Genomic DNA, 22507 nt, shown 5'->3' on the forward strand with positions numbered 1-22507 from the left:
CATTGCTACCTTACTTCTCACCCATATTCTTATTTGCTCCTTTTTTGTTATTCAGTCTTTAAAATTACTTCTTCATCCCTTTCTTGTTACTACCCACACCTACCACACATGTTATTTGAGAGTTATAAGTACTATAATTATTGCAAACCATAAAAGTTTCTTTGTGGGGTGTGGTGGGGGCGGGGACACCTGTGCTATTGTAAAAGCCAGTATCTCATTCCAAAATTATGATCTGCTCTATTTTGTACTAACAGTACAACCTAATGGGGCAATTAACTTCCCCAGCTCTTAGATGAACAAGTCCTTATAAAAGACTCTCTATTTTAGAATTTTATTCTAGGGATAATATAACTTTATTTGGATTTCAAGAGTCAAACCACAGAACTCTACACAGTGTATGTATAATCTGTTCTATGTTTATACAAATGTATTTTAACAGCTTGACCTGAATATACTAGTACCACAGTTAATAGATTTTTTTAATGGCATTTCACACAAAGCTTAATTGCAAGCTGACCCCAAATTATTCACCAAGTATTTTTAAGTACTTCATGGCAGAGCTTTGTGCACACAGCACAAGTCTTCCAGTCATGCTGTTAGCAGACACAAAACATAGTCGCTAAGATGCACAAGCAGCTGGCTAAAGTTCACGTTCTCTTTGGGAAATTTTACGATTTAAGTTTAGGAGCTTTTAATTAAATATAACTATATACCAATTTACTCAGCAGAGAGATATTAGGATCACATTTCTTTAGTAAAATGGATTTCATTTTAATGTGCAACAAAAAATATTTTGTTTCCTAATTTTAAAAACACAATAGGCAATCATACTGAAGTGGCTGAGCAATACTTACAGGATTTAAATAGAAAGTTTGAAGTTCTCTAAGATGTTTATATCTTTTGATACATATCTATGGGTCCAATAACCAGATAGAAAATGTCTCAATTTCATTCATGTTTGATATGTTCTTAATTAAAATAAAATGCTGGCACCTCAGGAAGCAAAGAAAAATCACCTAACATAAATTTTTAAAAAAAGATTTTATGTATTTATTTGAAGGGGGGAGAGAGAGAGAGAGAGAGAGAGAGTGCACAAGCAGGGGGAGGGGGAGTGGGAGAGGGTGACTCCCCCCACTGAGCAGGGAGTCCCACAGGGGGCTGGATCCTGGGACCCTGAGATCATGACCTGAGCCAAAGTCAGACCTTAATTGACTGAGCCACCCAGGTGCTCCCACCTAATATATATTTCAATCATATTGTTTCAGACCTCCTAAATTCTCAATATTCTCAAATTTTGAGACGTTAAAAATGGTGCCAACTCAGTATGTTAAGAAAAATTGACATTAGTAATGAAGATATAAACACCCTCCCCAAATCTCTCCAGATAATTCTGCATCTTTAATTACCTTAATAACTGAAAAATCAAGTGATATTTATATCAATACTCAAACTCTCCAGAGATGAGAGAGATTAATATAAAGGTTGGGAGACCAGCATTAGATTCTGTGACCCATACCCCTCTATTCGCTCTGCCAGCCGAGGTTCACTTGGTACACCTACCGAGCATGCTATCTTACACTGACAGCCTCCTCTTGCTGAGCAAGAACTCGATATTTCTCAATTCATGAATTTTACACCCAGAAAGGGTAATATATGTATATAAACAACATAAGCGTTTCTGATGGCCTCACTTTTAAGAGGCAGACATGCTATAAGGATGATAAATGGGAATCATTTCTTTTCCCCAACTTGAGATAATCCGCTAATAATGCTGTTCCTTCAAGTGGAAAGAATGTGTTTAGATACAGTCATCTGGTCTAAGTGTGCTCAAGGAGATATCACCAAGTGTGGGCTCTTCTTACTTACAGAAAAGGCGCAGGGGACTTCATAACTTAAGTTTGGGACCTTCAAGCATTTCTGCACAATAGCATAAAGAGCTATGCCAAAGAGAAGTAAGCCAGGTTTATTTAGATTTCAGAGTTCCCTAAGATACAACAAACAAACAAAAACCAACCATAGGCAGTACATTTATCATCTTTTTCACTTTACTTCTCCGTCAAAGCTTTAGATGATAGATGATAGATGATAGATAGATGGATAGAGAGATGGATAGAGAGATAGATGATAGATAGCAAACAAATATCTCAACACCAGAAAATGCTTTGGTCAGAATCAAGGGTTTAAAATTTAAGTAAAAGCTTTGAGTAAAGTAAAACAAATGACTCTCATAAATAAATATGTTTATACTTCCTTTTTAAGGCCTCTAAATTATAGCTGGTAAGAAAAACTTCACCACACACCATTTTATTTTTAATTATGTTACTCCTTTCTCCAAAAGTCAATAGCAGTTTCTGCTCACCTCCTCCACCTGACCTCTTCAACAGGGCATTTGAACGGTCCCATTAACTATCCCCATATGTATCCTCTTCCTTCAGTTCTCTGTTAGAATCCTCTGCTTCTCTGCCTGGGAGCCCGGCAACTCCCTGTCCCTGTCCCTAATTATCCTCACTCCCAGCTCGACTTCTGTTCAAGAAGAGCCCTCCCATCCTAACTTGGAATGCTTCTTAAATCCTCCTTTGAACTTCACCCATGCATTTATGAATGATCCAGCTAATGCCCTCAGTTCTCCAGGACATCTTCTCTAAAACTCCTCAGCCCAAACTGCTTGTGTCTTTGATTTGTATGCCATCAGATTTGTTTCTGATTTATAAATCCCTTAGCTGTGTTTATATTTTTGTGTCACCTCTCTTTCTAAATTCTGTGTTCCATAATTAAAGTGAGTGAAGGGATCCTTTAAACATGAACGCTCTTCATACTCTTGCCACGCAGCCCCTCTTCAAGAGTTTAGTTGAAAGAACGTCTGCTTGGTTTTTTATCATCAAGAACAAAAATGTTTACATTTTACTAGAGTTTGATATTTCCTTTGAAATATGTGGGAATTTTGGGCTGAAGAAACCGTTGTCCTTTGACTGCAGTAGCACTTGAACTCTAAGATACAACTAGAGAACTATAGAGATAATACAAACACTAAAGACTCTTCTGGATATAAAAATCCAGATAATCGAAATGTGCAGACACAGTTTCAATTTCTTTTCTTCTTTCTTTCTTTCTTTCTTTCTTTCTTTCTTTCTTTCTTTCATCATTCACCTTCTTTCCAAATCCAGCATTCCATAGGGCTTATATCAGGGTGGTAATCACTGTTTTTCTCAATGTGAATATATAATGAACAAAGCCACTTTGGTAGTAGAGTCAAAAGAATCCTTCAGACATAAACATATGTATTTGCTTCTAGTTTCCATGTTGATATGGAGAAGGTAACACAGATACAGTAACATGAAATATTCAGCCTGAATAATTCTAGATATATTTTCTACCTCTTACCATTACTTCTGATTCACTTATAATTATTCCTGAAACTTTTAAACACATATATTTTAATGATATTTAATTCTATTTTCTTCCCTATGTACAGTTGCCAAGACTTGTGACAAAAGATACGCTTCCCAAAATATGGTGAAAGAGCACCATTTCACTCAGAGGAGACTGAATCAGACATACTCTTTTTCTCCTTAAAACTGGTAAAGTACAGCTTCACTAGTAGAGACTTAAAGCGTCCCCTTCCCCAGGAGTGTCTGTATCAGCCAGCTGTCTGCAGGGCAGAAAGCTTTTACTTTACCAGTAATATCCAATACTCACTATATATCAAAATCACGTGAGATGCATTTAAAAGTACAGATACCTAGTAATGGAAAATAAGTGAAGTGAATTTAAGAAAAGAAACTAACAGAAAGTACAAATGCCTGAGCTGCCCACATCCCCCAGCTAGAAATCCAGATACAAGTTGTCTGATGAGGGATGGGGTAGTGGGTATTTTTAGTTGGAGGCCCCCTGGTCATTCTAACAAGACAGCCAGGGTTGAGAAACTAAGATGGCAATATTTATACAATGAGCCATATTCTGATATCTTCTCAAACCTCCATGCTCAGAATGGCGTCACTATCTGTAAGCTGCTTGGTGCCTGGTTTAGTGTAGCTTTGGACTCTTCCAGAAAAGCTGGGTGGTCGCTCGGGGAGGGAATGAGTGCCCAGAGTTTCCTGTGAAGCCAAATCTAAAGATGCTTCTTGGGATCCCTGGGTGGCGCAGCGATTTGGCGCCTGCCTTTGGCCCGGGGCGCGATCCTGGAGACCCGGGATCGAATCCCATGTCGGGCTCCCGGTGCATGGAGCCTGCTTCTCCCTCTGCCTATGTCTCTGCTTCTCTCTCTCTCACTGTGTGCCTATCATAAATAAATAAAATTTAAAAATAAAAAATAAAAAAAATAAAAAATAAAGATGCTTCTTATATTATTTCATATTACTTCATTTTTTTTATAAAATATTTTTATTTACTTATTTGAGAGAATGTAAGTGAGCACAGAAAGAAAGGAAGAAGCAGACTCCCCACTGAGCATGGAGCCCAGTGCAGGACTTGATCCCAAGACCATGCCCTGAGCTGAAGGCAGATGCTTAACCGACTGAGCCACCCAGGCGCCCCTATTTCATATTACTTCATTTTTTTCTTTTTACTAAAGAACGCAAATAGCCTTTATTATGTGTTTTTGCTCACTTATTGTTTCAAGTTGGCTTCCCTGTTAAGCAATAGATTGTATTATCTCCTTTTCTCCAGCCACACAATTGCTTGATTGAATGACTTTATTTCAACATCTCCAATTATTTCCTGGAAGCGAGTGTGAAGAGATGGGAAGAGAACGTTTCATCTGCAGATAGTAAAATGGCTTCTCTACAGACCAAAGCAAGGTAAGATTGCAGCATAGCAAAAAATGATAACCATACTATATCCCATTATACTCTACAGAAACACACCTTAGGATATTTCCTTTTTCCTTTCTCAACTTAGAAAAACCAAAACCTTCAGAAACTTTCTATACGTAGCACACATTGTCACCCTATGAGAAGCCAAGAAGACTATGGCACAGAGCCAAAAGACGAAGCCATAGAAGGCAGTCAAGGTAGTGTGTACTGATTATACACGCGTGCAAACAAATCTCGGTATAATAACATGGCACGAGAGGTCAAATTTTCATAGACTCAGATACTGAAATACCATTAAACTTTTCCTCTCATTCCACATTCTTTCTTTCCTACTTAGACTTTATTTATGGAGAAATACTTTATCCGTTATCACAATAGTTCCAGCAAGTATTTAGAAGGTTCACCATAGTTAATTTTCCTCCCAAGAATCAAATCATTCTCTTTCAGAACAACTACCACCTTCTTGCCAATAGACCGGTGTTTTCCTCCTGATTCATATTCAAAAAGTCTAAACACTGGCATATCTTTCTAAGAAACACTGTTTTTTTCATACAATAAAACAGGTCCTCGGTTATTCACACGATGCCCTAGGATGAAAGACTCTTTTATAATTTCTATCACCTCAGTTATGTTGTCAAAACTTCAAATTACTTTGATACAAATGAAAAAAATATACAACAGCTTTTACCAAAACACATCCTTATCCCTACCCCCCAGCCAGGTTCCCATTCTTAGAATTTTGCTACCAATGAAGCGACTGAATCACCAACTCTTCTTGTACCTGACAAACTGACCTCACTGAGGTGTAATGTTATAAATTTTGATGAAAATAGGCAATGCCTTATTAAAAACATACAACTGTCAGCTTTACCTCATTAAAATGAAACCTCAGAGAGCATTTCTTTTTCCTTTTCTTTTATCCCTACTGCTCCTCTCACGATGCACGTCTCTCCCCTTGGCTACATCCCTTCCCTCAAAAACGTTCTGAACACCGTCTGGGCCCATGAATACATTTTTTATTCATTGCACAAATGAATGATCTAAGAGCTATTAAGAAGGAAGAATGTAATCCCTGTGTAGAGAGCTGGGGGTTTCCTTGACAACAACAAAAAGACAGCAGGGAATGCCCATGCATTCCATGAATATGCAAGAAGAGACTAAGCCTAGTACCTGGAAAAATTTATAAAGAATTTGTAAAAAGATCTTTTTCTTTGGAAAAAAAAATAAATTGGTACTTATCAAAATCATAAGCCCAATTCTCACACATGAAAAAAAGAGCCGAAAGCTAATGAACTCTACATATAGGTGCTGTAGAATCAATACTGTATTTAAATTTTAAATAAGGGTTGCAGCTGCTTCTGATTTGCACCCAAAATGGCATCATCCTAGACAAACACAGTTCATGGAGGATTAAAATTTTAACAAGCTCTTACACTCACGCAGATACTATAGTATAATTATATTTGGTTTCCTGTGGTATAAAAGTTGAATTTTAAGATAACTCAATTTTTTACCTATTTACAGTACAAAACAATCTAAGTGTTCCTACAATTAGAAGTCCAGAATAAAATAACTACTAAAGCAGAGAGGGGACTAATTTGTACTAAGTAGTTCCCATGTGCCAGGCACTATGCATACTGCTTTGTTGTCATGGAGTATTAACTGTGTGATGTGCCTACCACAGCCACGGGCAAGCCCTTGAAGAGATAGATCCCTTTCTCCTCTAAGCAACCTGGTGAGTTTGTAGTATTATTATACATTTTAAATGTTATAACAACTGAGGCCTATCGAGATAAAGCAATTTTGAAGACTAAACAGGCTGAAATCACAATGCTGACAATGAACCCAGGACTGTTTCCAAAGGCTCCTTCTACTGCATCAACTGCCATGTATCTTATGGAACTAACTGACCTATCCCCCCACGTTCATTGGGAACATCACAAAGCATGCTTCAAAAATCCAGTTCTGGTGTAGTATCTTGTTCATGGTAATTGGTTGACTAACTTGTTGAATAAATGGGAAAACAGATATTTATATATCACATGTATAGGTGTGTACACCTGTGTATACACATGTGATCATCTTCCTTTTTTCATAATCCCTGTGATTAGAAAAAGAGTAGGGGTCAAAGTTTAGGAATTGTTTTTCTCTACAATAATAGCCATTATGTCTATTTTACTGGCAAAAAATTCTGACAGAGAAATTAAGAAATTTCTAGGTCCACACTGCAGATAAGCAAAGGAGAGACCAACTCCAGACTCTCCAGCTTGCAGCACTCGCATCTGTAATATTTCTGAGTCAAAAATCACTTGAATTAAGATGGTATAAACCTTTAACTCGCTTGTTAGAGTATGCAGCCCACTCTTTAAAAAGTAGTTTCATGCCATTTAACTTTACAAGTGTGAAACTCTGAACCACGATGGTTCACAGGAATGCATTTTGAGAAGTTAAACATACTTAACCTACAGAAGATGCTCTCTTTGTCAAACAGCATGAATCACTGAAGAACAGGAAAGTTTTTCAGGAAAGAAGAATAGGAAAGTGTATGAGAACACTCCCTCCTGAAGAAGTTGGCTGAATATTTGGTTTCCAGCAACCAGTATAGGTTTTTGGTGAACGCTAAGAAGGCATTCATCTTCCGAAGTGGGCCCTGCCTCTCTGTCGTCCCAGAGTTTTTTTTTTTTTTTTTTAATTTTAAAGATTTTATTTATTTACTCATGAGAGACACACACAGAGAGAAGAGAGAGAGAGAGAGAGAGAGAGAGAGATGGGGGATGGGGCAGAGACACAGGCAGAGGGAGAAGCAAGCTCCATGCTGGGAGCCCGACGTGGGACTCGATCCTGGGTCTCCAGGATCAGGCCCTGGGCTGAAGGCAGATGCTTAACCTCTGAGCCATCCATTAACCATTTAATGATTAAAGATCCATTTTTAGAAAAATGCCTGATTACGCTTGTGGCCCCTTAGCTCTACTGCTGAGTCTCTATTGGGCAGCAAGAGGCTAATAACTGGTTTCCAGTCATTTGTTTTTGATCTTCCTCTCCAACAAGGACCAGCTTAAGGGTCTCCCTTCTCATGAAATATCCTCTGACTTCCCTGTCTTCATCGATTCTCTCCTTTGCTGACCTCGAGTGCCATTTATAGTTGGTACCACCTTATCTGGTGTGGAGCTGTGTGTTTCTGTTACTGCCATTATATTTGTGTTAATGCTGGCTCCCCAGAACGCATTTACAGTCCTTGGGAGCAAGGCCTATGGCTTATGCTTATTTTGTGCTCTTTTAATATATGTCAAAGGACGATGCACACTGTAGCTAGAACTGAAGATAAGTCTTGCTTGACTGGGCTGGGCCGGAAGACAGTGTAGGCCTTTCTCTCGAGTTCATTGCCAGTGACAACTAAGTGGCATTTGTCTTTAGATAAATGCCCCACCTCAGTACTAGTCTGGATAACTCTAAGTTGCAACTGCAAATGCTATTTTCAGAAAGAATTGGCTTGTGTCGGGAAGATAATAAAGCTCCTTTTAGCTATGTGTGGAATAGGTCTTTTATTAAACTTCAGCCTGTGAAGAAGCAAATTCAGTTTCTTAAATATTTCCTTGAAGTGAGAGGGTTAAAAAAACATTCATAGAGCATCTTAAAAATTGAGGGTCTATCATGAGCTTGTGTAGGTGTGTCTATAGGTGAGTGGCATGCGCAGGTAGTTGCTACACATACAAAATGTTTCACTTAGAAAGACTTTTTAAAAAGGTGACCTCTGATCTGCAGTACTAATCATCTGATCTGCTGCACTAAGCATTTAGAAACACTAAGGTCAATTCTCTTCTTCAAAGTATAGAAACAAAGGGAAGATAGCCTCTTCCCTTTTCATATTTTGACTAATAGAAGAAAAACTCAATCCTTTTCTAGATTTCAGGCAGCCAAGGAGGGATGGGAGAAACCACCCTAACTCCCTGCGGAAAAAAATGTGCTTCTGTGGCAGGGAGCCACAGGGGGAGCCCCGCAAAGGGAACCACTCATGTGTGCAAGCGCCAACCCCTTCCAATTTCAGGGATGTGCTCCAAAATTCTGCAGGAAAGAAGCAGCTCAGACCCAGAGCTACCAATTTCAGAATGCTGTTCTCTTGCCATGGCAGGAATCTGAATAGCATACATAGTGCCCCATGTCAGCAGGAAACTCAACCTACACGCGTGCCCATATGCAGTACTCGCTCTTGTTGTCTCACAAATGATCTCTGAAGTTTATACATGAATATATATGTAAACTGTGCCCTGAAAGCATCAAGCTCTAAGTGTGAGCTTCAGTCAAAAAGACAAACTAGATTTGTTAATTTGCTTTCTTCAGCATCACACAGAGTTACTCAAAGATAACTATCGTTGACTGTGTATTATGATAGTGAGATAAAGTATTGATAATCAGACCAACTTAAAAAAGCGTTTACGTTAAAAAAAAATCAACTCATTCAGGAATGAATAATTGTTACTGCTTTCTTTTGAATTAGCTGGATCCTATTATTCTTCTTCTAGCTGTGGTCTGAGGCACGTGCTATTTTAGAAACTCCACAAGGTAAGAGGGAGGTCCCAAGAAATTGGGGCTCCCGATCTTCCTTCTCAAATTTTAACCACAACAGTGCAGCATTGCTGGTATAGTGGTGAGCAGAGCTGCCCATCAAATATTAACCAGAATAGCCACCCTTTTATCTGCTCAAGATATAGTGTCCCTAATAAGATTTTGTTTGAATAAAGGAATCTACTCCTATAATAAAAAATCTGAAAGTAATTTTTCTACATAATCAACTCCATAGAAATGAAAAATATGATTTTGAAAAGTTATATGAAGCAATATTATATGAATATTGCCTTTTATAAAATGACTGTGCATTCAATGAGACATTTGCCTAAATGTCTATCTCCCGTTCTCAGAACCATCCCGTCTCTTAATCCTCATCCTCTCCTCAACACCTTTAGCTTTGTGTGCATTTCTCCAAAGTACAAAAAAAAAAAAAAAAAAAAAATACAGGAGGAATTAATCATCTGAGAGTTAGTTCTCAATGATGAAAGCAATAAGGTACCATAATTTTCAATACAGAAACTGAGTAAAATGAATTCTAAGGTAGAGGCCAAAATTCTCTTGCTCAAAATCTCATTAATCTTTAATACCATTGCATTAATAATTTTATCAATATCTTAATATTTGTATCATTTTTTAAAATCTTGGCTTTACACCTGCCTATACTTAGATATAAATGATAAAACTAGCAAAAAAAAAAAAAAAGAATACTTGACAAAACAAATAACATCCAGTTGGCCTGACAAGTGGTATGTAGTACATATGAACTTGTTTTAAAAAAAAAAAACAACTAATAAGCCATCTATTTTAAGGTTATAACTATGAGCATTTGCATAATAGTGCTTGCACTTAATATCTGTACATTTCCCAATAATTCCTTGGTTCAAAGATAACAGCATACCAGTTTTTAAATTCATTCAGTTATGTCACACCAACTTGTGACATTTCAGATGATTTAGAGGAGTGTTCTTAAAAAAAAAAAAAAAAAAAGTACAGAATTGAAGAAACTCCTCCCACACCATTAAATCCTGTAGACTTCATACATGTTCACAAAGAAAACCTTTCAATAATTTTTCAAAATGCAGGTGTGCAAATTACTCCTGAAGTAGACAGGAGTCATGTTTTCAGTATCCCCTGAACCACTGTTAAACACACCCCATAGCGTTTTTCAGCTCATAAAACTTTTATGAGCTGAAAAGTTCCTTCAGATTTTTTTTAACTGCTAACTACAGTTGCCCTCCAGCAACAGCACCTTAAGTTGCTATTAAGATCCATTTCAGCAAATATAACATAAACGTATCTTGAGTAGCATGTTTTGTTTCATAGTAGTTAAAAGAAAGAAAAAACAATCAAGATTTATATGACTTGCTGAGCTCAGCAAAAAATTATGAATGCCTTGGTTTAGTGTAGCATGGGTGGCATTTTTGCTTACTTGGACATACAATACAGGTAGAGGTTGGTTCTGTGTTTTTGAATAGATTTATATAAGTTCTTACATGAACCAAGGATTTTCCAATTTGGAAAAATGTGCCCTGATACATAAAGAAGTTGGTTTCCAGGCACACATGTATTTTCCTTATTAAGGTACACCTGCCTTAGAACCCATTAACTTAACATCTGCTTTAAGGTTTTCCCTTGCCAAAGTTCAAGATGCTTGAAAAATTAAATTTCGCATAGAAAACAAGTAAAATTACTAAGAGTAAGCAGTTGGATCTGAGTGAACTTCATCTTATCAAGACAATAAAAAATGCTTTTAGTCTTAAGGAGAATGACATATGTAAAGTATACAAAAATGAGAGTGAAAGGGTGGGGGGGGGGACTAGATAGAAACAGGCTATAGCTCTACCCTGCGACATCCCCCACCGCCCAACCACACCAGCACTGGAATCTTGGCCTGATGGAGATACTCAACCATTCCCTTTCCACAGAGTTTTTGGACCTATTGCTATCAACGCTGAAGAAAAACTGGCTTGAAAGCAAATCACAGCCCCATGTTTTAAAAGTGGAAGAAGGAAGAGGACACACTGAGGCATGTCTCTCAGCCCCAGCTGAATTAAGTTAACAACTTGAATATAAACACACACCTTTGTATAAGTGGTTTCTGAGTCAGGTTACTCAGACCCTCTGTTTTGAGTCACCATTTACAAAACTTCAATTTTTTTTTTTTTCTGATGACTGTCAGTGCTTCCAGGGTGATCAAGTTTCAGATTTTCTATTTTGTAATTTGATCACCCTAATCTTATCAGTTTCCCATTTGGAAGAGTTTTTAAGTAGAGTAGTTTTTCCTGTTTTCTATACTCTTTGAGTCAACTTAGCATCCACACTAACATGAGAGTCATCTAAATTGGGAAAAACTTCTGCATAGTCAATCACTCAAGCACTTTTAAAATTTCTCAAATTAACCACTAGTTGTAATTCCTTTTCACTTCTGTTTTTTTTTTTTTCATAGTAATATCATCTCGTTACTTTTCCAACCCTACTAACAGCAATCTTCATTTTCACTACTTGGCAATTCATCTTCTCTCTCTGAGCCCAGTTTCAAGAGGTGGAAAAGGACTGTTAAGAAACAGGAAGCATGATATAGTTTCCAAGAAGCAGCATCATTAGCAGAACAATGATGTCCATGCCTGGCCTCTTTCAACCCTTCTAAAGGTGGAGATTAACTGCAGTACTCTGGGAATGTATTTTTTTCTAGTCACTGCTCCACAAGAGCTTTTACACCGAGCATTCTGGATACTTAAGTGTAAAGTTTCCACCCACAACACCAGAAGCCAGCTGACCCGACAATGGAACTACCTGTTTGTTCCCAACAGGTGCATTCCTGAGCACTCTAATGAGGATAGCATCACTCTTAAGAAAATGACACCCTGAGGGGACTATCCCAACAGTAAGAGAGAAAACATGCTTTAAAAAAAAGATAAGAAAAGAAAAAAAAATCTTCTAGCCCACCCTTTCAGAGCCCAGCCAAGGAAAAAAAGAACTATTTATTATTTCAATTCACGTATTTAAACTAGAATACAGCAACTTCATTAAAATCAGTGATCTTAACTTCTAAATTAAAAAGATACAAACCTGAATTGATCTACTAAACTGTATACACTATGTTCTCATTTCAGCTTACCAAAGTCAAAAGGTGGTGTGGTCTGACCTTTAGGAAGGAATAAGTCATGTTCAATAATGAAAATTCAAGTATTAGTCAATGTAAAGAAACAGTTTTTGAGACTTTTGCTGGAGAGAAAAAGAAAATATTTGGGCCGAATAGAAGGCATCAGAAAAATTCCTAGAGATGAAACAATGAAATCACAAAGTAAATAACATTACAGCCTGGTTTTTAGGGAACAGAGGTAATGATGACATACCCATCTCTGAAATTATATGTGGTGCAATGAATTCTAGCATTTCCTAGAACTGAGCTAGATTATATTTGTTCTAAATATTTAAAGCCTCATTAAAATACCCCAGGACAACAGCTTAACAGTATGTTGAACTTGCATTGAAAGAACATTTCAACTACGGACCTGGGACCCACCCCACAAGCTATTCAACAAACCTATAAAATCCCAGGAGAGAAAAACCACGGCAAACCTTTAGACGTCTTCCTAAAGCCCTAGAGATGTGCAATACGGTTTTAGCTGTCCACGATGTAAGTGCTGAAGGTTAATAGTTAAAGACCAATGGAATGTTAACACAGTCTAGTACTACGCTTGAGTAGTGATGCATGGAAAGACACTGAAATTAAAACACTTTGTTCTGCATGTTCTGAAGTGATGCAACAGTGATGATTGGTTATATTAGATGACAAAGCAGGGCTTCTTAGGGCTTTTAACATACAATCGTATCTAACATTCTTCCAAATAACATATTCTTCCAATTCTTGTAAAAATATACGAAGCTAAAATACAGAATTTTGTCACACTCCAGTTATCTTCTAATGGCAGCATTTGGTATGTTGATTTTTTTTTTCCAAAAGTAATTTTCAAGATAAAATGCTGATTGCCTTGACTTGTATGTCTAGAAAGCAAAGACTTACCTGTCTTGTTTTCTCTGACCTCAATAACAAAAACATTTATGTCAGGGCGGAATTTTGTCCCTGCTGGGGGTTCTGGAGTGGAAAGTGCCTGAGGTCCCAAGGCCTCTTGGCCTTCCACAGTGGGTGGTCTTGCTGGCTGTGTAGCAGATGGAGTACTTGAAGTTGTGAAATACTCTCTATCGATATCCGTTTCTGTTTCCTTTCCCACGACATCCTCAAGGGTGGTGGGAGGAACACGGGATGTTGATTCTCCGATGATTACCATGTCACTGGTTGTTTCTTCTCCAGGCTCCCTGTCAATCAAAGGTGGTTTCTCAGTGGGTGCTGAGGATGGCTTGGATGCTGAAGTTGTGTGGAGTCTTTCTACTGAGCTGAAGGCAGCTGTGAAATCACTTGGAACTGTGGCTTTAGCTGTTGAAAATTCTGGGAGTTCTGTGGCTATGGGCCTTTCGAATAATCCTGAGCCTAAATCAGTATAATCTAAGGATGTTTTCTCTCTTTTCTCAGTAGTGGTTTCCTCTGTTAGTTGGGTAACGTGGGTGCTGTAAGGTGATACAAATCCCCCTGGACTAGCACTTTCTGTTTCATGCTTCTGTTCAGGTTCTGGACTTAAAGACACTGTTGGCCCTATGCTTGGTGTTCGCGTTACCATTTCATCTGTTTCTGCTTTGTGCTCAGTGACAGCACCAGGTGGATGAGACATAGCATGCTCAATTTTTCCAACTGGCGTTGTTTCTAAACCTGGGGCTCTCTCTGAAGCTGTCACCAACCTGTCTTCAGAGACTGTATACGCTGTCCTGTCACTCTCCTCTTTACCCATGAGTGTTGCTGCCTCCTTGGCGGTGGCAGCTGTAGAACTGAGGGCAGGAACTGGTTTCTCTGTAGTCTGTTCTTTCCAAGGGAATTCTTCCGGACTTGTTCCCTGTGTAGCTTCTGTCGCTGTTCTTATAGTTTCAGGGAAAAGAGTTGCTTCAAGCTGAGTCTGATTAATGACACGTATGTCTTGAGAGGGCTCACCTAGAACTTCATCTTCTGGCGGAACGGAAGGTACCAACACTCCCCATTCGGTCTTGGGAATTACAGACAGAGGAATAGTATGGGAACTGTCTACATAAGTTGTAGGTTCTTGGGTGCTACTATAATTAACAAATGCCAATCCTTCCACATCTGAAGTGTGTACAAATTGGGAGATAGTAGATACTGGCTCAGAGACATCCATAGCTTCTTCATCCAAAGCACTTCCTTCTGTGGTGGCATATATAACTTGGCCTTCCACACTTGTGACAGGTGGAACTCTTTCCTCAGGTGTAGAATCTCTCAAAGTTGGCTTTTCTGAAATACCAATTAATGTAGTTGGCTGAAATCCAACTGTGAACTTCCCATGGTCTGTGGAGTCTTCCTCAGTGAACTCCTCTAATGGCTTTTGAGTACTATCTGGGACAAGAGTAAACTCATCCCCTACATCTTCAGTGAAACTTGGGATCTCTTTATCCTTCCCACTCACTTCTGTAGTGGTGAGTAAGGCAGGGGGCAATTTTGGAGGGCCTGCATCTTCTGTGGACTCTAAAGGCTTTACTGTTGTATCATCTTCATCCCATGCCCATTTTGATACAGTGACCACCTCCACACTTACAGTGCTGTGGCTCAAAGGCACTGTTGTAACACCCTCATCATACTTCGTAGTATCTTGATAGCCATCGGTTTCTAATTCAGCCGGTGTTGTTGTTAAGTCTTCCTCTATATCTCTTGCCTCTGTTGGCACTACGCTTAACTTGGCCGTCGTTGGTGTTGGGGAATCAAAAGATTTGGTCATTTCCACTGAAGACTCTGTAAGATGAATTTCCTCTGATGAAGCTGTAGAGAACTTCATTCCAGAGAAGCCTTCTTCCTCTATTTTTCCTATAAATGGGTCTTTGGTGATCTTTTCCTGTATCTCATCATCGGTATAAGTGTCTGTTCTCATCTCTGGACTTAATGTTTCTGTTCTTTCTCTTCCTTGCGCCATTTCTGTTCGTGGAGAGGGATAAATAACTGTGGGGATTCCCTCAACTAATTTCTTATCACCAGAATAAGGAAACAATTCTACTTCTGTATGATGCTGTGATGGGAAAGGTGTAGTGGACGCATAAGGGCCAAAAACATCTTCAGTTTTCCTCCCATTAGTTTGTCTCTCTTCCCAGGTGTCTGTGGATGATCCATCACTGTCAGGCACAGTTACAGGTGAAAGAATTGTTGATGCTGAGACTTGCTCCCTGTCCTCTGGTGGAGTGGAGGCGGTATCTTCTGAAGTCTTTGACACTGTCACGACTTCAGGTACTTGGCTAAAGGCCAAGGTGCTCTGAGTAGATCTAACTGTAACTGTGCTGTCTTCACTGTCATCTTCTCCCAACGTGAATCCATAGCGGCTTGTGGTCACAGATTCAGAAACAGTGATTACTGTTTTCTTTTCAGTTTTGGATTCCAGGGTCATTGTTGTAGACACAAATGGTGTTTCAGTTATAGACAATTCCTTGGAAGGAATGTGCTTGAAGACTTCCATAGATGTTACCAAGGGACCCACTTCTATTTGTTCAACTTGTGTAACTGATTCTTGTGTTTGTATGTCTTCCCAGACATCATCCCATGACTCTGTAGCATGATGGGAGACAACAGTTGTACTCTGGGGCACTTCTTTCTGAATTTCAGGTATGTCTGCCTTTCCAAGTGGTCCTGAACCAGAAGGTGAGTAGTAGTCCATATCCCCAGGCTTCATGGTACTACCAGCAGGGGTGGACGATTCAGTGGCTACTCCATGTGTGATAGCTTGAGCCTGAACTGTGGTTTTCTGCTCAAAATTGACTATATTTCCTACAGGAGGGAACTTGGTTGTAATGATAGGTAATTCGGTGATTAGAGGGATGACTGGTGTTGTTCTGTCGGGTACCATGTGTAGTTCTTCAGAAAAACTGGATGATGCAGTTTCTGCAAGGATATTCAGTTCGATGGTTGTAGCCTCTGATATATTCTGTTTAGCTAGAAAAATAATTTCAAAGAGTTGATTAGACAAGTCACTAATAAAAAGTTGTACGTCCAGTGTTTGTTAAGTGCTGCTGTGAATTTTGGGGTGACCCAGAAGTGTTTTGTGATGAAGGGTGTCTAGAAACTAATTAAATTAATGCAAAAGCAGACAATCGAACATTTCACGGTCAGACTGATCACTCGTTTTGTATTGTAAGGGTTATCACTGCTTTTACCCATTAGGATGGATGACTACTTTTGGTTAAGGAAAACGAATATTTTCGTTTTGTTTTAAGATAAGGAAAAGTCCAAAACAATATAAATGCAGAGTTTGGAAACAGGAGGTAGGTTACTTATCAGAAACTCCAGCAGCAGCTTGAAGCCTAGTAGGAAAACATGGTAAGGCTATTCTGAAGGCTTCTTCTGTACCCTGCCTCTAGCTTTCTCCCTCCTTCTCAAGCTGCACTGTGTCTCAGGGGAGAGGGAGGGCCTCAGATTGCAAAACAACAAAAAAGCCACATCAAATGTGCCCGAATTACATATCAACTATTACATTGTCCATAATGCAGAGGGTTTCATAAAAACAGGATATTAAACCTTTTAATACCACTCTTCTCTTGGTTCCAGGTGTTGGGACGTTTGTCTTCATCTTCGTTTCAACTCTGTAGTGTAGCCTTGGGTTTCTAACAAACAATAAGACGTTTCTGGCAGAGGCTGTTTGGCACTTGTAATAGTTCTACGTTTTGTTCTATGTTCTACACACTATGTTTGCAACTCTTACAAGGGTCCTGGTTCCAGGCTTACTTTAGCATGAAACGCAAAAGTAGAACAGGAAGTAAAGTACCCACATGATGTATTTTCAGTCTCTAATTACAAATCACTGGAAACAACTCTGAGCATCAGAAAGAATGGGCTCAGGCAATAAAAAGTAACATGTCATCAAAAAATGCTACATTATAATGCCTCCAGATTTACAGAGAATGGCCAGGCCTTTTTAAAGAAATTCAAATTGAGTATAAAAGTGACAGTGTATATAGACAAGATTCCTTTTCAATGCAGGGAAAATGCAGCAGGACACAAAGATTTTGTTTGTTAAGAAAAAAATAGATTTTTTCAAAAGTCAGAAACTAGTCACCACTAAACACAGAAGGAGCTGTTCTAAGGAAACCTGTCGGCATTGTCTTGCCACGTCCTGTATGACTTAAAACTAGCTAAATGCGTGATCTCCCTGATACGAGCTGTAAGATCTGTGGTATCTGTAATATCCGTGTCCAGCTCCCAATGGTCCCAAAACAGGAGTCCTTGGAAAACTAAACTGGCTTCTTTGAACTCCCTCTACTCTGTCAAAATGTAATGATATTAGGCCAGTGAAACTGCTGTGTACAAGAATCATAAACATATGTCGTTACGTATTGGGCCAAACCCACAGAATGTGCAACACAAAGGATGAACCTTTATGTAAACTATGAACTTTGATTATGGTACGTCCACATGCGTTCATCAATTGCAACAAACGTACCACTTTGGTGGGCAGTGCTGATAACGGGGGAGGCTATACATGAGAGGGGGCAGGGGTACATAGGAAATTGCTGCACTTTCCCCTAATTTTACTGTGACCCTAAAACTGGTCTAAAAACTAAAGTCTACCAAAAACCTTTGAGGCTGAAGCAATGTGCTTTTGTTATAAATCAGACTTGAGTTGTAACAGGTTCTTTATTTTTGTCTGGGATGAGCTCTTGTTAGCTGTGGTCATTCCCCAGATTATTCTAAAGCCCAGATTCACTAATTTTATAATGAAAACTTGGTGGCCATTTACATTATGGTAACATTTAAATATTCTTCAAAGTCTGTCACTATTTGCCTATTACTATCTTATGCTGGAACAAAATTAAGAAAGAATAATTGGATTCTTTGAAGACATTAAATAATTCTTTTTCCCCTTGTAAGAAAAGCTTTTCCTATATTTATTTCCTGGAGGAAGATTGGGTCTATTTTGATTGACATGAACAACTTAAGAAGCCAAAATGTGGTTGACTATCTTTTAATTCAATTCTCTATCCTCTGAAATTCCATAGCTGTTACCTCATTTCACTGCCAAATATCATGGTTGTCTTATAACAGCTTTCTTTGGGGGAAACAGTAAAATGTACATTCAGAGAAAGTTCCCATGGAACCTAGCATAATCACTTATCACACTGCATATTAGAGAAAAATTAATCACATTATTGTTAATAACAGTAAAAGAGCTTATTTTACTTTTTTCCTCTGAGTATTTCTTTCCATGGCTGATGAAATTAACTTAAAAGGAGATGATTTTGGCATTAGGGCCCAACAGAAGGCTTAGGGATCGGGTTGTCCCATGTTCTAACCCACGTTCTGGGCTAGCAGCTTTCTACAATGCAATGGAAATACTTTTATAGTGTTTTAAAAATGAAGGATTCAGATTTAAAAAACTGAATTGTACGTCATTGCCAATTATTACCGTACCATTTGTGTTGCCTTCCTCCAGTCCTGGAGCATAATAAATTGACAGCGATATGTCTCAGAGAATCTCCCTTACAAAGCCAGGATTTACGTGACTTTGTTTTCAAAAACAAGGCTTTTTGATAATTTTAGAGCTCTGTTTAAAAATCTGCTTATAATTAAGTTAATTAATTCTACTATTTGGAATAGAGAACCTCAGACTTCCTTTGGGGTTGGGTGGCTTTTTCGTCAACTTAACAGCTGATTTCCATCATAACTCAGAGTATCTGATCATTTGTGCCATTTGTTTCAACCATTCCAAAAAGAGGAAATGATTTTAAAAACCACAAATATCCACAAAGAGATATCTTAAGAATAAATGCTACTATGTTAATGATGACTATTCTAAAGGTGAAAATGCAACTCCAAATTATTCCAAAAGGGTCCTTCCAGAAGAATTCACATGGAGAAAATTTTGAATTGGAAAACTACTAGTGTCCTTTTAGCTTCATTACTGAGGAAGCCAACAGAAATCAGCATATTTCTTTTCCCACAAAAGCTCCCTTCCAACCTCTGCAGCTGTCTGCCACACAGATGTTTTGCATCACTGTACTTATGGTATTTTATGTCCTATGGTCTCTGTGCCTCTAAGACACAAGGCAGATTTTCCCAATAAAATAAAAAGACCCTATTAGCAGCATGATAAGTCAATTTAACACCCACCCATACTACCTCCATTATATGAATATGACTAATTTCAAATTAGTTTCTTCTATATTAAAATGTTTTATACATAAATGACTATAAGCATGAGAATTCACAAAGATAGAAAATATTCAAATAAGTTGATTCTGATCTTATTGTTAAATAAAGAGTAATGGCTGGAGCAATGACATTAGAATACAAACTATTTTTAAAAAGTTTTAGGAGTGATGGAAAGCTAACAGATTGAAATTCAATAAACAGAAGACATATTTAAAATACCATTTAGGGAAGGATTACTGTTGGTGCCTATGGTCAGATTATGATCGAGGGCATAAAAAGAACAATAAGCATCCCTCAGGTTAGAAGGGGAGGCCAACTTTAAAAGTGAACAAATATGTAAGCAGTGTAGCATATGAAGTGGTGGGAACTTATTTGGCCTTCTCTAAATCACAATTTCTAGTTCCTAGCTTAATCAAACAGAGGGATATAAAAAATGAGGGTTCAAAGCTAGATCACATAGATGACCAGATGCTTAGAAATTAAACTTTCAAAACAAGGAAATTGCTTCAGGTGAGGAAGATGCTGGAGGGACAACTGAACAATTATATTCAATAGTAGACATGGCTGTTAGAGTTTGGTCTCCAACTTACAAAGGAAAAATGGGCTCAACGTCCAATGCAGTGAATTTAGATAATTAGAAAAACTACCCAAGGATGATGGTAATAAGATATTAGAATGGATTTTTTAGGGAGCATGCTCTATCTCCCTATATCAGAGATCATTAATAACATAACATGAAAGATTATCATGAGTCTTGAGTGGCTTTGATTCACTTAAATTTGGGGATGCATGGGTGATTTTTCAAAGCCCTAAGTCTCTAACTTGCACAGAACTTACTTAACTCTGAGGTCAAAGAAAAATAAAAAATGCACAATTTAGTTTAATGAGCACAGGGAAACACACAGGAAAATTTTGTTTCACAAATATACAAATTTCCTTATTTTTCAAATCTACTTGACATGAATACATTCTAATTATGGTCATCAGCCATTGTTAATTTTCTATTCAGTGATGTCAGAAGGAAAAGAGAATTATAGCAAAGTGAGGTTTGGTATTGCTCATTCACCAAGAAGTGTCTTTAAAAACTCTTTCTACATTTGGTAAAAAGCAAGCAAGGAAAATATGGTTATATTTCTAAATTCCTCTACTTAACCAACCAGCTGTGCATCTCGGAAATGGCTTTCAGAACGATTGCTAAGGTCACGACTCTTATATACTTCACCTTAAGTATTTAGCCAGCCACTCACCACTCAGTTGAGTGACACTGCTGAGTGACAGCAGTCAAGTCATTTTGAGAATATTTTTGAAATTCTTTAAAATATATACATTAAGGAATCCTTGAAAAGTGAATTAGAAATTTGAGGAAGCTGTTGGCTTTGTGTGTCGTTCAAGAAAGATTTTTGTGTTATGACTAAGCCTTCTAAATCTTTTAGGTGCTGAATACATTTTGAATATAATAGGTCTTAGGGAAGAAATAAACAAGAACCTAACCCTTAGATTAGACTTGGATTAGTTTAGATTGCCCTTTGGTTTGGGAAAAAAAACCCAAAATTTGAACTATGATATTTGAAAGTTATATATTTCCAAGTTATACAGATTCAAATGAGTTAGAAAGAAGAAACTGGACCTAAATTTTCTAACTTTTCTCAGATTTTATGTAGATTTTTAGTAGGTGGTTATTGTATTTATTCTAAATATCTTGTCATTTCATGTGTTCATGTGAATTCCTCATTTAAATAAATAATTTAAAACATAACCAGGATGAGTTCTTTGGGGCTACAGACAGCCTTTAGTTTAAGTTTTACCCTGAGGGAGGGAAAAAAAAAAAAAAAAAACTTCTTTAAAAGTTTTCTCTAGCCGGTTTTATAAAGCACATGAAAATACAATTGAGCAAGGTAGTCAAGCAGGGTAATTCCACTCCTTTCCTAATTAAACCTCTCTAACCTGCCTTCTGACACCAATCTGATTTCAGTTCTTAATCAGAGTCACTTAATGTAAAACTGATTTGAGAGCTTCAACTACTTGAAAGTCACTGTTAAAAGAATGTGCATCTTTCTGCTTTTGGAGATAGGCTTTCCTTTTTATCGTCGTTTCTTTTCCTGAAAATAACGAAGAACTTTTCTGTTGTTTCAGGGTCTAGGACAAAAGTTAGTATTTCCAGTGGCTTTTTATGGCCGGCTTGTATTGCACTGACACACAACACATGGCTTTCACACCCAGAAAGTTGAGTCTATGGGAGATGTGGGCAGAGACACCTCGACAGGGAAGTAGTAGCATGTGAACTCACGCCTTTCCCTGCACTAACGGCTCTTCTGCTGACCACTCAGACATCCTAGCTGTGACTTTTTTGTGAATAAAGACCGCCTGTGTATTGCACTTTAGAAACCAATTACATAATAAGCTAGAATATTTTCTCCTCGTTTCAGTTACATATTGCTAAAACAAGATGTCATGGAAACTTAGTAAAATCCTTTCGCTGTATTTCAACATGACATGGTTCTACTTGGAACACACCCCATATTCTAGGAAATCTTTGCTTAGCTGGCACAACAATACAGACCTTTCAGTAAAAACGCACAATGAGACTCTGGATTACTTGCTTCTTTGATCAGGTCTTGGACAAACGTGATACTATATCATGTGACTACTATTGCTAAAATAATTTAAGGACATCTGAAAAATTTAAATTAAATCACGAATGTGGAGAGATTGTTACTTAAGTCCAATTTTAAGTAGCAGACCTAACTGAAGATAGCCTACATCACATCTTTCAAAGAACATAGACTGTACTTCAATATGATACTAGAGAATCAATGATTAGAAGGCACACATTTCCATCACTTGAAATAAAATAAGATAAATGGAGATATTTACTTAT

General features: G+C 37.9%; 1 protein-coding gene across 4 annotated transcripts in view; it reads right to left on the reverse strand.

Moving 5' to 3' along the window:
* Positions 1-22507, reverse strand: part of VCAN (versican) — a 112596-nt gene that overhangs the window by 48876 nt on the left and 41213 nt on the right. For 3 of the 4 annotated variants that reach the window (XM_041752019.1, XM_041752018.1, XM_041752022.1), the window contains one exon: positions 13405-16416. The exons of the other annotated variant lie outside the window; for it this stretch is intronic. In XM_041752019.1, the coding sequence (XP_041607953.1) occupies positions 13405-16416 (3012 nt within the window). The remainder of the gene's footprint in view (positions 1-13404; positions 16417-22507) is intronic. 4 annotated transcript variants of the gene reach the window in all.

Source organism: Vulpes lagopus, chromosome 4 (genome assembly GCF_018345385.1).
Source record: "Vulpes lagopus strain Blue_001 chromosome 4, ASM1834538v1, whole genome shotgun sequence".
NCBI lineage: Eukaryota > Metazoa > Chordata > Mammalia > Carnivora > Canidae > Vulpes > Vulpes lagopus.